At 43.3% G+C, this 14,938-nt stretch overlaps 1 protein-coding gene across 1 annotated transcript in view; it reads left to right on the forward strand.

Annotated features, from left to right (window-relative positions):
* PRKCH (protein kinase C eta) overlaps nt 1-14,938 on the forward strand; it is a 536,393-nt gene that overhangs the window by 491,540 nt on the left and 29,915 nt on the right. Inside the window, exons 11-12 of the mRNA XM_085626180.1 lie at nt 4,543-4,681; nt 11,727-11,915. Of these exons, the coding sequence (XP_085482306.1) occupies nt 4,543-4,681; nt 11,727-11,915 (328 nt within the window). The remainder of the gene's footprint in view (nt 1-4,542; nt 4,682-11,726; nt 11,916-14,938) is intronic.

Below are 14,938 nucleotides of genomic sequence, written 5' to 3' on the forward strand. Positions count from 1 at the left end.
CGCACAAAAAGATAAACACACAGCTACAGGAACATACACAACTTCATGTGCACAGATATACACACTCACAAACACATGAGCTAGGAGCACACAAACTATAAATCACTTACCTGGCTCGCACGTCCTCGCTCCTCCCGATCTTCTTCTCCACTCCAGCATGGACCCTAGCCAACTCCCTTAACCAACCCTAGTGCTGCTCTCCTGCTGTGAGAGCAGCACCAGGACTGGATTGAGCTCCTTCAATTGCTTGTCTCCACCCAGCTGTCTAAGAAAGCTAGGTGGAGAGCTTCAAAGTGTGCATGTCACTTTGGCAGGCGCCAGACGGCTGGCCAAAGTGACATGCACATTTTGGAGCATCCAGCCAGCTACTGCTCCTGTTTCCTGCTGCCAATCAGCAGCAGAGGACATGCCCCACATATCTGGGCTGGGGCTGGGGCTGCTGCAGTGCAATGAGTGCACACGTTGGAAAAATAAAATGGCAATTAAATCGTTTCATAGCCATTTTATTTTTCCTGCGAGGCTAGCAGTGGGCGGGGGAGTGGCATTCCTCCACCCAAGTGAAGAAACCACCCCTGCGTACTACTGGGAATGTTTGGGTATTGTTAAAAAGTAAAACTAAATCTCCACATATAATTTAAAGTTTTGTGTGTGTAGCATCTGCATATATTTTGGGCCAGTGTAGCAGGGAGCGCACTGCACAGCAGTCAGGGAGTGTTACAGAGCAGGAGTTAATAGCCCCTCAGGCACAGTTCACACACTATGGAAAGTGGCAGGAACGGCATCCAATAACAGCGATGGGTGGAGCAGAGAGGAAGGGAAAGGCCGACTAGTGGTCATGTCTCATGTATACCAGATTTTGCATTTCTTCAAGGGCGTTCTCTTGGTGTAGGGCAGATGATGGACTCTACAGTGCATACAGAATATTAAGAGGTGGCTTAGAATACCTCCTTAACATCCAGAGGGGAGGGGGCTATGGAGAAAAGAGAGAGACAGGGCCCTAACTCATTCTCCCGCAGCCCCATAAGGGGGCCCCTGTCAGTCCAAGGCCTAGAAATATCTGTAATATATGGGTGTGGCAGGGGCCCCTCACCACATTCTACAGAGGGCTCCTTCATTTTTTCTATGCCACCTGAGAGAGGCTTCTCCACACAACAAAAGCCAGGCGGCTTTAGTAGTGAGGTGGAGATATGCAAAATAAAGGTAGAACTGAAAAATCAGGAACCCCCTTCCTGGCAATGCAAGACTGGATCAGGAGGTTCAACAGCAAGAAGGCTGAATATAAAAGGTGAAAATGGGTCATTTAAGGGACGCAGCATTTGGATAAAACACAATAGGGCATTCATTGCTACCCCCTTATCTGCCCATCCGCTAGAAGAGGAAGAAGCTCATGAAGGCATTAAGAAATTTTATTACTAAGGGAGCTGAAGAAAAGAAATGTATTGGACCATCAGTAGTCCTGCGAATTCTATTATTTCCTGACGATACATTTGTGAGGCATCAGCTGGAGAGACTGAGTAGTATCAAATAAAAACTACAAGCCTGCATTAAGAGTAAAGACTAAAACCCTTAACCGGCCTGTTGTGATTTGTCAAGGAAGGTGAACCCCTCACATGTGAACCTCAAAAGTTTAATGCATGTTTTATGGTGTCTCGATTTAAAATGCAATGTTGGAGAAAAGGCACACACTTAATATAACTTTCCATTATCTGATTAATCAATGGACTAGATTGTGGTCCAGAGTAATTATTAGTGGCTGAGTAATTGAAGCAGTCCACCAATCACTTCGATTTCGTCAGTGAGACACCCTTAGTATGATGAGTATCTCCAGACATGAGTCCTAGGCTTACTGTGCCCTAGGACTCCAGTTGCACCAGGCTGGTGCAACTGGACGAGGCCCAAATAGTTTGAACCCTATCTAGGGTTGCTTTGTGTTGCAGCTCAGAAACTGGCAATTCATGCTGGGCTATTTATTTTTGGGCAGGACGAAGGCTGTTTCTATATGGCTGGTTTCTCTCTCAGGTGGTAAAGTGGGCAGAAAAACAATGGACTGTATTATGGCTCCGAGTAAATATCAGTGGCTGAGATTATCTCACCAATAGACTAATCAACTTTTTGTTTTTCATGATCAATTCTGTAAGACATTGGGGTATTAATTGAGGGAAGTAAGGATCCACCTCAAATAATAAATACAATCCTTGTCAAGGTGACCCTCCAAAGTCACTAAATTAACCTGAGCTCAACCCCCTGGTTGCTGGAGCACGGATTTACTTAGACACAATGTGTAAAAATGTATGCAGTAATAAAGTCAAAAGACAACACAAGAAAAATCCCTAAACAATTTAACAGAATAGAGTAAACTTTAATAAATAAAATGATACCAAATCAACAAAAATAGAGTTGGATTTATGAGTTTTTCAAGTTAGGATTCAAAATACAGCCAAAAAGCATCAAGCACCAACTGCGGTTATCTGGTTGGGTGTTACCGGGACATGGGTAAAGTTTAAGGCTGATCGCAATAGGTTGCAAGTCAAATACAAAGACAAGGTTCATCCCAGTGAAAACTTTTACCTTCGAACTTAGTCTCTGTAATGGAAGTCAAAAATAATCAGCAGGACAAGGCAGAAGGCTGTGTGCGAAGAGGGCTCCACATTGTCATATAGCCGCTTGACGAGGTCTCAAGGAAGCTGTGGACTTTTGGCAGGAATGCTCCAAGTGAGAGAAATTTGAATTTAACACCCATATTCTGATTTGCTGCTGTGGAGAAGACTGTAGCAGTAGCAGCCTGAATCTATAGCCTGTAGAAACAAAGTACAGGAGGATACCCATAAACCCTATTGAGACCTGGGTAAGCTAGTATCTATAGCCCAGCCGCAATGCAACTCCGTCAGATTGACTTGTCAGGTTGGTCCTGGTACCCCGTTGGTTACCAGGTTTGAGGGCATTTTAGGAGGAGTACACTGTGGCACCAGCCAAGGGTCCAGGTACTTGAGGATCAAGACACTCCAGCAGATGTCAGAAGTAGGGTGTAGGGCAAATCCAGCTGGAACTGATCAGCAGAGAATGCTGAAAAAATGTCTATTGAAGCTTGTTTTGTCCCTGTAGCCCAAACAGGAGGAATCCTTATAACCCTTGGAGTCCACTTCTTTGTCCTTTATACAAGAGGGAGAGCAGATCTGGTTTTCAAGGCTTTTCTCAGGTAATCAACAACTATTCCAGTCCTCTTCTATCTGTCCACAGGTCCAGAAGTGATATCAGGAGGGCACTGTGGGTGCCACATTTGTACCCAGGGCCAGCCTGTGTTGGGGGAAACTCATCTGCACTCCACTTTTGTAGTACTACTTGTGTGTTTTTCGGTAGTCAATTCCAAATGCCCTTCTATGTGCCAAACCACAAAGGTAGAACCTTTCTTCCCCTAAGCATAGCTTCAGTCTCTACCCTTCAGGTGTCACCAGAGAAATGAGCAACCCTTCCTCTGTGGTCACTCAAAACAGGTTCTGGGTGCAGTGTCTCTCCCACTGGGCATGGTGCCTGACTGGTGAGCTGGGCAAAGGAAAGGGGCAGGCACAGGCGTTACCTGCATCTACCTGTGATAGTGTATACACTTTTGAAGTTAATTAAGTTCCTTGGCACAGCCCAAATTGTCATCCTGCCAGAGAAACAAAATTCCTCCCCATACTTAAGGCCTTTATCTCAGCTTTGGGAGCAAGTTCACACCTCATCGGAGAGCTATACAGCTCCTGAGTGACAATTGGAAGCTCAAGCAAATGAGCTTCTAGGGGTGGTAGACAGGCAACAGGTAATCTTTCTAAAGTACCAGTTGTAAAATATTTATTCAAAATCGAATTTGCCAATTAATTGGAGTTGCAACAAATATTTTCAAAAGTCCAAACATGAACTCTGTAGCTGCTTACTAAAGGGATATATCCAATATTAGATTCAATATTGGCCTGCAGTCATGTTTACATTGGCAATATATTACAATGAGTAGCATTTAACCTTAAGGCCTTGAGCACACTGTGGCACCATATACTAAGGACTGAATAGGTAAGTTAAATATGCCAATCAGGTTGAGCACAGACACTTTACCGCTGGTTGGCAGGGGTAAAGTGCAGGGAGCTCTATACCTAGCAAAAGTAGTCAAGGTAAAAATCTAGCATTGTACCACAGCTGTGGTTCCGATCTTAGAATGTATATTCCAATTTTTTTCTGTAGATTCTCATCTATTCTCTAGCCTTCTGTGTAAGTGATATCACCATGATAAAATTAGATGGGTCCAAAACTTTAGCACAAAATTAGATGGAGAAAAGGGTTTGTTGGAGTGCAATTACAGATTATCACTTTAGGCGCAGAAGGAGCAGGCACAAATGAATACCTGCATCCCTTTCACATAGCAGCTTCTCTGCATCCAGCCACAAAACCTCTCCCATAGCAATGCAATTTGACAATTTTTATTTTTTATTCAGTAGAGTGTTCAGACAGTATGCTTCTTTGCATAATATTGAAATCGTCATAGTTTCTTAGAAATATGTCTGTTTTTTCTAGGGATTTGAAGCTTGATAATGTGTTGCTGGATAATGAAGGCCACTGCAAGTTAGCCGACTTTGGAATGTGTAAAGAGGGTATCTTTGATGGAAAGACAACCACAACATTCTGCGGCACACCTGACTATATTGCACCTGAGGTATAGTAAAAGTAACAAGTCTAATTATTTAGGATAATTAAAGATGTTTTCATTCACTAAATATATTGTCTGTTGTAATCCAAAGTGCTGTGCATTAAATGTTGAGATGGTAAAAAAGATTGTACAGTGTTTACAAAAGTGCAGCAAATATAACAAAGCAGACAAATACAATAATGTGAAACCCAATGTGACAAGAAAGAAAATAAATATGACAATAATTTTAAAGTTACATGCTTTAAATACTAAAATTCTTATATCTACCCTCCATAAGAATGGGTAAGAAAGGTGTTGATAATGCCAACTTCAATGTACTGGAGTCAAAGGGACCACCACTCCACCCATGACCCTCAATAACATAGTTATTCAAATACTCTTTAAGAGTCCCTGGCAAATTAAACTAAGTCACATTAGGGGCAAACTTCAAACTCGCTGGAAAAGGAAAAAGATTTAAGACCACCACCAGGGAGAAAAGGAGCACCATGTTATAACATGGACCAGTGGTCAAAGTGGATAAAGGCAAACAGGGGCAATAGATTATCAGCCACCCAAGATTAACCAAAAACTTTCAGATTTGAATACTCCTAGCTCCAGGGTGGTCCTAGTTCCAGCTAGTCAGAATGCACCCACCCCTCCTCCAGGATGTTTTGGTCGACCCCCACACAGGAATTTAAAACAAGCATTTGCAATGCAATAGGTCTCGCACTTACGCAAGTTTGAGCTCATGGCATTGTAAATGACAATGCCTCTTATTTATGTTTTGGTATTTAAAACATAAATAAAAGCATTGCCATTTACAATGCTAAAAGCTTAAACTCTCGCAAATGCGATACATATTGCTTTGCAAATGCTTGTTTTAGAAAGCTGCGTTGTAATTGGCTAAAAACGTAATGCTGCCTTTAGGCTATTCTATCAGTTCAGTCTGTTTTAAATGTATTCACACCTTGTGCTTCAAAAAAGAAAGAAAGATGTGCCAAGCAGTGTGGCATGGTGTGAAATGTTGCAATTGTTTCTTAAATGTACTTCTGTTAGAGACTGCGGCAGCACACTTAAAAGTTGGGATATAAGGATGTAGGGTATAACAAAGCTGCATGTTCCTTTGTCGTGACCCGTGGCTTAATGTGTGAGCAGTAACTGAGCCAGTGTAAAACTGTTGACTGTTATCAGTTCCTCCCTGCCCCAAGAAGTCTGGCGTGGTGTCAAAAGTTCCAATTGTTTAGACTCTGGCAGCATAATAAAAGACATGTGGCCTGGCACTTAAGATTGCTATCTCCTTGAGAAGTTGCTGTTCTGTCCCATAGGAGCAGTGAAAAGAGAATTCCATTCAAGTAGAAGGAAAACGGAAGGTTTATAAGGAGAAAAGAGCTCGCAACAACTTGTGTAAATTCAGTGCTATTCAAGCCTATGTAAAGAGAATGCAGAAGAATTTGCAGATCCTCAGCAGGGCACCACTTCTCTTTCACCCAGTATCCCCGCCAGTCTGAACTACCCAAAACCAGCTGCTGAATTAAAAAAAGATCACATGTTGTAAAATGTGTAACCTGTACCTGCATAAACAAAATAACCAACAGCCAAGGTTTAAAAACACTCCACACAAGCGTGCACACATACACGATCAGTTGGAGTCTCATTCACAAGTTCAATCAGTCCACAGAACAGATATATAGAATAGGTGAAAGGTCCGTCCTCTTCAGCCGCTGGTATTATTACCAGTGTCATTCTGGTTTTGGATCGGTCAACAGGATTGCCTTTGGATATCTTATGTCTCAAGCATTGTATGTGATGGCTTATGGCTGTTTATAGGGAAGGTAACCTTTCAAAGGCAGCAAAAGAGGGCACTAGTTACTGCTCAGTATCTGCAGGTCATGGACATAAGGGATGGGCAATAATGTTGCCCCCATTGGGGAGGGTCAACAGCGTCCGCAAGGCCCAATGTTAGCGCCATTGGACAGGTACTTACAACACAGTGTGCAGATAGTGAAAGACCACCACCTCATCACAGCTGACAGCATGCCCACTGGAGCCACACAGCTAAAGGAGCTTCTTGCACCAATGTCGGTTCCAGCATTTGCTGGTGCAGTGGTGGGGAAGTATTGGTCCCTGCTGGAAAAACTCTTCCCAGACCCTACCGGTCTAGTGGAGGGCTGCACTTCGGTCCTCTCAGCTGAAGCTCCTCCGCAATGACGGAGGAGCATCGCCCCACTGGCTCAGAGCCAGCAGATGAAAAATAAAATATTTTATTAGCGTTTTGTCAGCTGCTGACTGAGCCAAGCGTGTGCAGGGGCTGGGCCATGGGAGGGAGCAGGAGTGGAGTGGAGTGCACTTAGAAGTGTACATGTCAGTTTGCCGGGCCTCTTAGGCCTGCCAAACAGACATGTGCAATTAGGTTTCTCCAACCCAGTTGCATTACACAGCCGGGTGGAGACACGGCAGAGACTTCCTGTGCCTGAGCAAGCATTAACCTATTCCGCTGAGACCAATCCATGCGCTGCTCTCATGCTTGGTAATAGCATGAGAGTAACGCGGGTATTGGATGGGGAGTCTCTGACTGTGTCCCAGGGCTATGAGCAAAAATACAGAGGAGCGCTGAGGCACGAGGCGGCCAGCAGCTTCAGGTAAGTTTTTATACAATTATTAATAAGCCCCCCTCCCCCCACTGCTGTACCCACCATTTTTTATTACCAGCGTCCAGTCCACCAGCAAGGCTGCTACTCTTAGGACCCTCCCAAACCTCTCATCTTCACCTCAGAGTCTGATATGCCAGACTGTCGTTCCTCTTCACAACAAGGGTATGACATTTACGGTATTTGTAGGATTTAAGCATGATAAAGAATGCAATTTAGAAATGGATTTATATTTATGCTGAATCACTGTAATGATGGCGTGGGGTGATATTTCAAAGGCTGTCTACTGTGTTTACAGTCTACAAACACCGTTTACCTTTGAATCCTTCTTGCATTTCTACAGTTTCTTACAGTAGTGGCAGTGTTTTTGGGCTGCCACTAACAATGGTAATAACACAGCCGCTCGGTAACTACATTTCTGTGACAGAATTTTAACTTCAGCCACTTGTCTGCAGGTTGGAACTGGTATTAATAAAGGAAAACTTCTAAAGTGGTCCTTTCAATGACAACCCATTACAAAATGTTTCCATCGTAAGGTCCTTAGTGAAGATCAAAGCACTTTGTTTATAAAATGGCCACACTTACAGCTTTTGCCAATGGTCATCAAATACTTATCACAACGCAACACAGATTGGTGTTTCATTCATACAAATGATCTATAGGTTCCCTGTAGGGTTCTTGCTTTCTCATATGAAACTTTTGAACGATGATTCCATGCAAGAACATAGCCACCAAATGACAAAATACCGACTTGGCAACCATAGACTAAATTCAGAGGGGACAGTCGCAACCTATTCTGCAGGGACAAGGCATTACAGATGAAAAACTGACCATTTAAAAAATAATGTAACAAATAAAAATCTTATTACATAGTAGATGTACAATGATGATTTGCAAATGCTACTGCACTATACATTGCGTACTACAATCTGGAGAGCATGAGACGTAATGTTAATACTTCAAAGCTCGCGATATATATATATAAAAGACAATCCATCCGGGGGCCTTTTTAGGATTACACGTCAGAATAATGTTCTTGAATCGAAGGACCCGATTGTGTTGCATCGGGGATTATTTTGTTATTGGTGGGTACTGGCTAGATCTGCAGACCTGGCTGTAAGGATACCATCCGTGCACTTTACAAATGGAATTTCCACTATAGTAGGGGCACTTCTGACTTGAAGTGCTGTTATTAAACAAGTTTGGAGTGTGAGGTATATTTCAGAAAGAGTTGCAGAAATTAGGATAAGAAAATGTGCAATTGTGTCATTGGGGCGTTTCACTTTATAGATGATTTATAACGATAGGCATTATTTACATTTTGAGCGACAAGGATATAAAGTGATGTTTAAAGTCTGTCATTATCGTTGCCAAGTGCCTAACCTCGGGTTCAAACCCAGGTCTTTAAGGTCAGCAATTTAGTAGAGACCGGAAATCCGATTCACACAGCGCTCTCTTGAAAACGCAGGATTAAATCCACACAAGTCGGCGCGAGACACAACTGAACGCGCACAATGCTTCTAAAAGGGCCCGGGGAGTCTCACGAGAATACAAGTCAATGCTGGGCAGAGCGAGGCGGTGAGGAGGGCACGGAGATCGCTTGACACAGCCCTGCGGGTCTGCAGAGAATGTAACCGGATCGCTGGGACGAGTTTCTAGAGCGATTTTCTTCCGACATGTTGGCACCTCTGCGCACATGAGCTTCAGTCTGGAATTCGGCAGTCCAAGTCCAAATAAGCATTGGCCGCGCGACGCAGGAAGCTTGTAGTAATGAAAAACAAGCGTTGGCCGTGATCGCGATCAAAGCGGCCGTGCGGCCGCGAAAGTGAAAGTAAGCACGGCGCGCGCGCCCGTGCACATGCACTGTAGCTCTAGGCTGGCCTGGTAGCACTTTTTGGAGCCCACATACAAAATGTCTCTTCGAGCCAGCGCATGCGCTGGGCTCAGCGAGACCTAAAAAAGGAAGGAGCCTGAGCAGGGGATAAGAAACAACAAGCTGACCAGTGCTGGCCTGGCCCACAAATGGTCAATGAAGTAGCACCTGTAGAATTAAACTACAGGACAGGGTGTCGCAGACTGTAGAGAAAGAGGACTCCAACCGATCCACACCCACCGGCCAGGCAATCCACATTTAACTTCAGCATTCTAAAGTGAATCAGTGTGAGGAAAAAGAGTAATGACATCCTCTGGCTAAAGCAGGTCTTCCACTGAGACCCGAAGCTTGGCCCTTCCCTCATGCAGCGTTCAGTCAACCAAAAAAAGAAGTAGGGGGAGCGGACAGAAGCAGACAGAATTGAAGCGGCTGCTTCTGTGCATGCTCCCCAGTCATGGAATAAGGCTGGGGATCCGAGGGGAATTCAAAGCAATTAGGAAAACGCAACCTTACAAATCATGGAATAAAAACAATAGCAAAATGTCTCCTGCTGATACGGTTTGTAATAATAAACTGAAAAGAGTACTATCTAAGAGTGAGGACTTGGGGAGACGAGTTGGCCTAATGGCTAGGGCGCTCAACCTCGGACCTGGGGACCTGGGTTCGAGTCTCGGTAATGACGCTGAACATCCTGTGATTCTGGGCGATTCACTTAATCTCCCCGTGCCTAACAAAACAAAAAATGAATGTGTGTCCTCATGAAACGTAACTGGTGCTATGTAAGGCGCTCTGATACCTGATTGGATTCGGGTTTGTGCTATATAAAACTCTGCAACAAAAAAACAAAAGAGGACCCTGTTAACAAACTGACATCTGCATTTATCTTAGGGTCCTGAGTTTTAATTCCAGGAAGGCAGCCACAGTCTTTCATCTATCTGAGGGGGGGTTAATTGAGCAGCATCAATTGATAGTAAGATCTTATACTTACAACAATTACTAATGGTAGAAGGGACGGGTGAAGCTCTGTACCAAAGCATTTTATCTGTATTAATATAGAAGATATCTGGCATCTACGCTGAAGGGTCTTGCACTTGCAACCAGCCCATCACATGCTTGGAAGGCCATGGACCTCCCAAGCACACTAGAGGGAGATTGTACTGAGAAACCTAAGACTGGAGAAGGAAATGCAGCAGCAGCCCTTGCACCTCTGCATGTCTTCATAGAATGAGCACATAATGCTGTCACAAGGCTCTTTTCCCTTTCCCTACAGACAGCCACTAAACTGGATGAAAAATGACCAGCAATTGGAGTTAATCTTCCCCATGGGAGCTCTCCCTTCAGCTTGGTGCGTGGGCGTATTATTATTCCTTCTACCATAGGCATCCAGGGACGACTAGGTGACAGTGTTCCTTCTAATTCTGTTTGTTTTCCCTTCCATAATATGGGCTTACCCTCCTCAGGCAGGCTTTGCATTCTGTAACTAGATGACTAGAAATAGCCATTCAGAAGCCCGTCTTTGTAGTCCATGATGTTCATTTTGCCCACGAAGGCCATGTAGCTCATTTACTATGGGCTGACACCCTACCTGCTCCTCACCAAGGGAGGTGCAGTCCTACCTTTTTGGCTTTGCGCATTAGCTGCGGATGCTCAACAAGACTACTGTCCCCTCTTCCCTGGTCCTTCCACTGGAGTATACACTGATAAACTACTTTTACCTAAAATAGGAGATGTAGAGCTCTAGGTATGATGAGGCCCTGGAAAGATGTCCCCAGGTATTCCCTTGAGGCAGCAGAGAGCTTACCTCAATCCTCCAGCCTCTCTGCATTGTTCCACCGAATGGAGAGGATTGGTATACCCACTCTGAGCAGATACTCGGTTGCCTCACCCTTGACGTAGCGGGAAACGGATTGACCCACTGATGGCTGCCTTCGCTCTGCCACACTTCCTGCAGCATCCCTGAAAAACAGGGTAGACTTTACTGAAGGCATAGTGTGTCCATGAACACATCTTGGACAGTGGACTCTTCAAAAGGATGCACATATGAGTGGCCCCTGAACCACCAAGATAAAGACTAACCAGGACATCTATCTACAAAGGAGAGATCATACAAGTTAAGGCAGAATTGCTTCATTATTGTGGGCGATGGTTTATGGAAATGTAGCGGGATTGGCCTTGGATGCTGTCACTCCCGCTGTCCAAAGATGACCCCACCCCCTTTTCTTACTAATAAGTAAGTTGAGAAACTTTAGACTCAATTCCAGTCTCGTGTTTATATATATATAAATATAAATATATATATAGGTATGTCTATATATATATATATACATATATATAGACATATATATATATAGACATATATATATAAAAATATATTGCTTGACGAGAGAGCATATTTTATAAAGACAATATCAAAAAATGAAAACATACCTAAGAGATAGATATCGTTTACTCAGATACTTTGCTTCATCTGATGATTATCACTACGTTTTTAGTTAACTAGTCTGTATGTTACTTTATCCGAAGTAGTAAAGCTGCATTTCTGCCCATACAGATTCTGAAGGAGATGCATTATGGTGCAACAGTGGACTGGTGGGCCATGGGGGTGCTGCTGTTCGAAATGCTTTGTGGCCATGCGCCCTTTGAGGCTGAGAATGAAGATGATCTCTTTGAGGCCATTCTCAACGATGAAATTGTCTATCCTGCTTGGCTTCCTCTGGATGCAGCTGGGATCTTAAAAGCCGTAAGTCTGCCTATTTTCCTTGCGACTGATGTAAAACCACAAAAACAAATATTGCGAAGGGAAACTATCAGCTCCATCAGTGCCTGACAGAATGAAAAGGTGAAATTGCAATTGTTAGAATGGAATGGAATGAGGAAAGTTTGTGTTTTTCAAATTGTTTTCCTTTTCAGGTCTTGGGTTAGACAAGGCCTTTTGATTTTAATAACATTATCGCTATCATATACTTATAGGAGCTTTCAACAAGCCCTCTTCATCCATTGGTGTGTTATTGTTTAATTCATATTTGTCTTCTGCCTACTACAGCATGTAGCACGGGGTGGTGGGCCAGCCCACTCCAGCCATTGGCTAACTTTCTGTAAGTGATACCATTCTGCTCTGTAAGAAGCAGCACACCCATACACAATGTAGTTCCTTTATTACAGAGGCTACCATCACAATGTTTTTTAAACTAAAAGAATATTTTTGCCTTTAGGCATTTGTTATATTTTGCCAGAGGTCTGGTACTTCCCATAACAATAACATTTTACAAAAGCAATGATTATATAAAACAAGCACTGGCAAAGACACAAAAGGCTGACAGCCAATGCCCAATTGGCTTTGCCAGTGCTTTTTTTTTTGCGATATTTTTACTGTCTCAAACATTGCCAACTTTAAGGATTGTAATTGTTCAAAGTGTAACAGCATCACATAAGCTTTATGGCGGAACTATTGAAAGAACTTTCACTCAATGGTCAAAGGAAGTTTCTCAAGAAAGAAGGGTAATGTAATTAAAGGCAACTAGCTGATACAATAGTATTCAAATACATATCTAAGGGCCTGATTACTACTTTGGCACAGTTGTGCCGGCACGGCTGCACCAAACCCACGCAAGGACCACCGACCTGATTACGAATTCAACTCATACAGGTGGACGGTCCTTTTGCCGTTTCCATGGTGGTGCCAGAAAAACAGGCACCCCAATAGGAATGGCAAACATATACTAGCACGGCATGGACGGTGATGTCCATGCCGTGCTGGAACTGGGGGTCCAAGCGGACAGGGGGCACATGTTCTGACTCCCTGAATGCATCCCATGGCACCCTTTGTTCCTCCACTGCCAGCATTTTTATGGTGGGGAGCCCGCCATGAAATGGCTGGCGGTGAAGGAACTCGTAATATGCTCAGCGGAACTGCACCAGTCCCACTCATCATGTTACATTGGGCCTCCACCACACCACCGCCAGGGAACGGCGGTTACCTGGCGCAGGCGGCGGTCCATTGCTGGTGCGTAATCCAGCGGATGGTAGACCGCCACTGCTGCGCCACTGCGAGTCCGGTGGTCGGAAGAACGCCGCACTCGTAATCAGCCCCGTAGTCTTTATTGCTGTCCTATGTGTGAAGTGGTTAATTAGATATCTGTGGGTAATATATTCTTACTCTAGCGGTAGAACAGAGAGCACTTACAACATTTGCAGAAAGGTTGCTTAACAAGACAGTTGGCAAAAACGAGTATTTGTACCTGGCGTTTCCATTAGTTGTTATGTGAACTAGTGCACTACAGTGACGTGAACTATGACTTCGGAAAAGGTAATTTAAAAAAGAGTAAAAATTAAGTGGAAGAGTATTGGTGTGTCTTTTTACATGTTTAATATATATTGCACTACAAATGCAGCATTGGTATTTGCTCACTCGCAATTCGTCCAAGTTACTCTCACATTTTAATTGTAAATATAATTCTCTAATATTCTGTTCCATCAAAATAATTTAAATGTTTCGGCCCGAAGTTTGGTGACATTTCTGTGAGTCTAAATCCTTGCAAGACTAACAAAGCTATAACCCAACACTATTTTTAGAAAAGTGTATTTTTTCAAACACTAATTTTCCTGCAACAGAGATGTTAGCTCTTGTACATTAATAATGCATTGTTGACTAGAAAATAATCATTAAAAATGCATAATTTGTAAGAGTGCAGTGCTGAAGTTGGAAAATAGCCAGCCTTTTTTTGGAAATAGATTCTGAAACACCAGCTCTACTAATTAAAAACCGTGCCTTCGCCAAATGAAGACACGACATTTCTTGCTGGCTCCCTTTCATGCCCTAAAGCAGTGCTTGCTCCAAACACATTTAACCAGCATCTTATGAAACAGGATGGATTCTGGAGGTCATAATGTGGGCTAGAAAGTTTGGGCATATTTGTTTTATGGCATTTTGCTGTGGTGCTGCTGCGTTTTGCGCTGCATTAAAGCAGTGTGATGTTGTATTGGACTGCAGTGGTTGTGCTGTGTTCTGTTTTGTTGTGATTATAGCATTTTATGTTTTAACTGTGGTTTTATGTTGCTTTGTGATTGTTATTTTGTCACTTAATTTACCATTCAGCCTAAAACCGTAGCAGGGACGATTCAACACTTTCTGTGCTCACTTTGTATGATACGGTCATGGACTGCCCTAATAAACAAAGAGCTCAGGCACAAATGCCTGTTTTCCAAAACATACAGGTTCTAATGGATAAATGTATTGTGGGTGTCTCTGAGCAAGTGCATTGCAGACTTCTATGTATCTTGAGTATTTACACCACTGCAGCGAGCACATATACATGTACTAAAGTAAATAAATAAAACATTCCACAACATTGCAGGCCTGTATACATGTACAGTATATATCCGTGTACACATGCACAGTGCAGATGTAGAACAAAACAAAACACCTACAGGCTTCTATAAACATGAACAGATCACCATAAATACCGGTACAAATACGCAACATGCTGGCATCCATGCTCACATAAAAAACACACCTTCAAGAATTCTATTCATCCAGCATTCATGCATGCACTCATCCATCCACCCATAAGGTCTTCCATATAAGCAGATGCACCTCTATTCATCCATGCACTGTCACTAACCAATTGAGTCGAACACACCTTCAACAATTCAAGTAGTCACCCATCCATCCAACCTTTATGAACGCACTCATCCATCCGTCCATCCATAAGGTTTCTCATCTACGCAGATACACCTCCATTTATCCATGCACTGTCAATAACC

The sequence above is a fragment of the Triturus cristatus genome, chromosome 9 (assembly GCF_964204655.1).
Source record: "Triturus cristatus chromosome 9, aTriCri1.1, whole genome shotgun sequence".
NCBI classification, from domain to species: domain Eukaryota; kingdom Metazoa; phylum Chordata; class Amphibia; order Caudata; family Salamandridae; genus Triturus; species Triturus cristatus.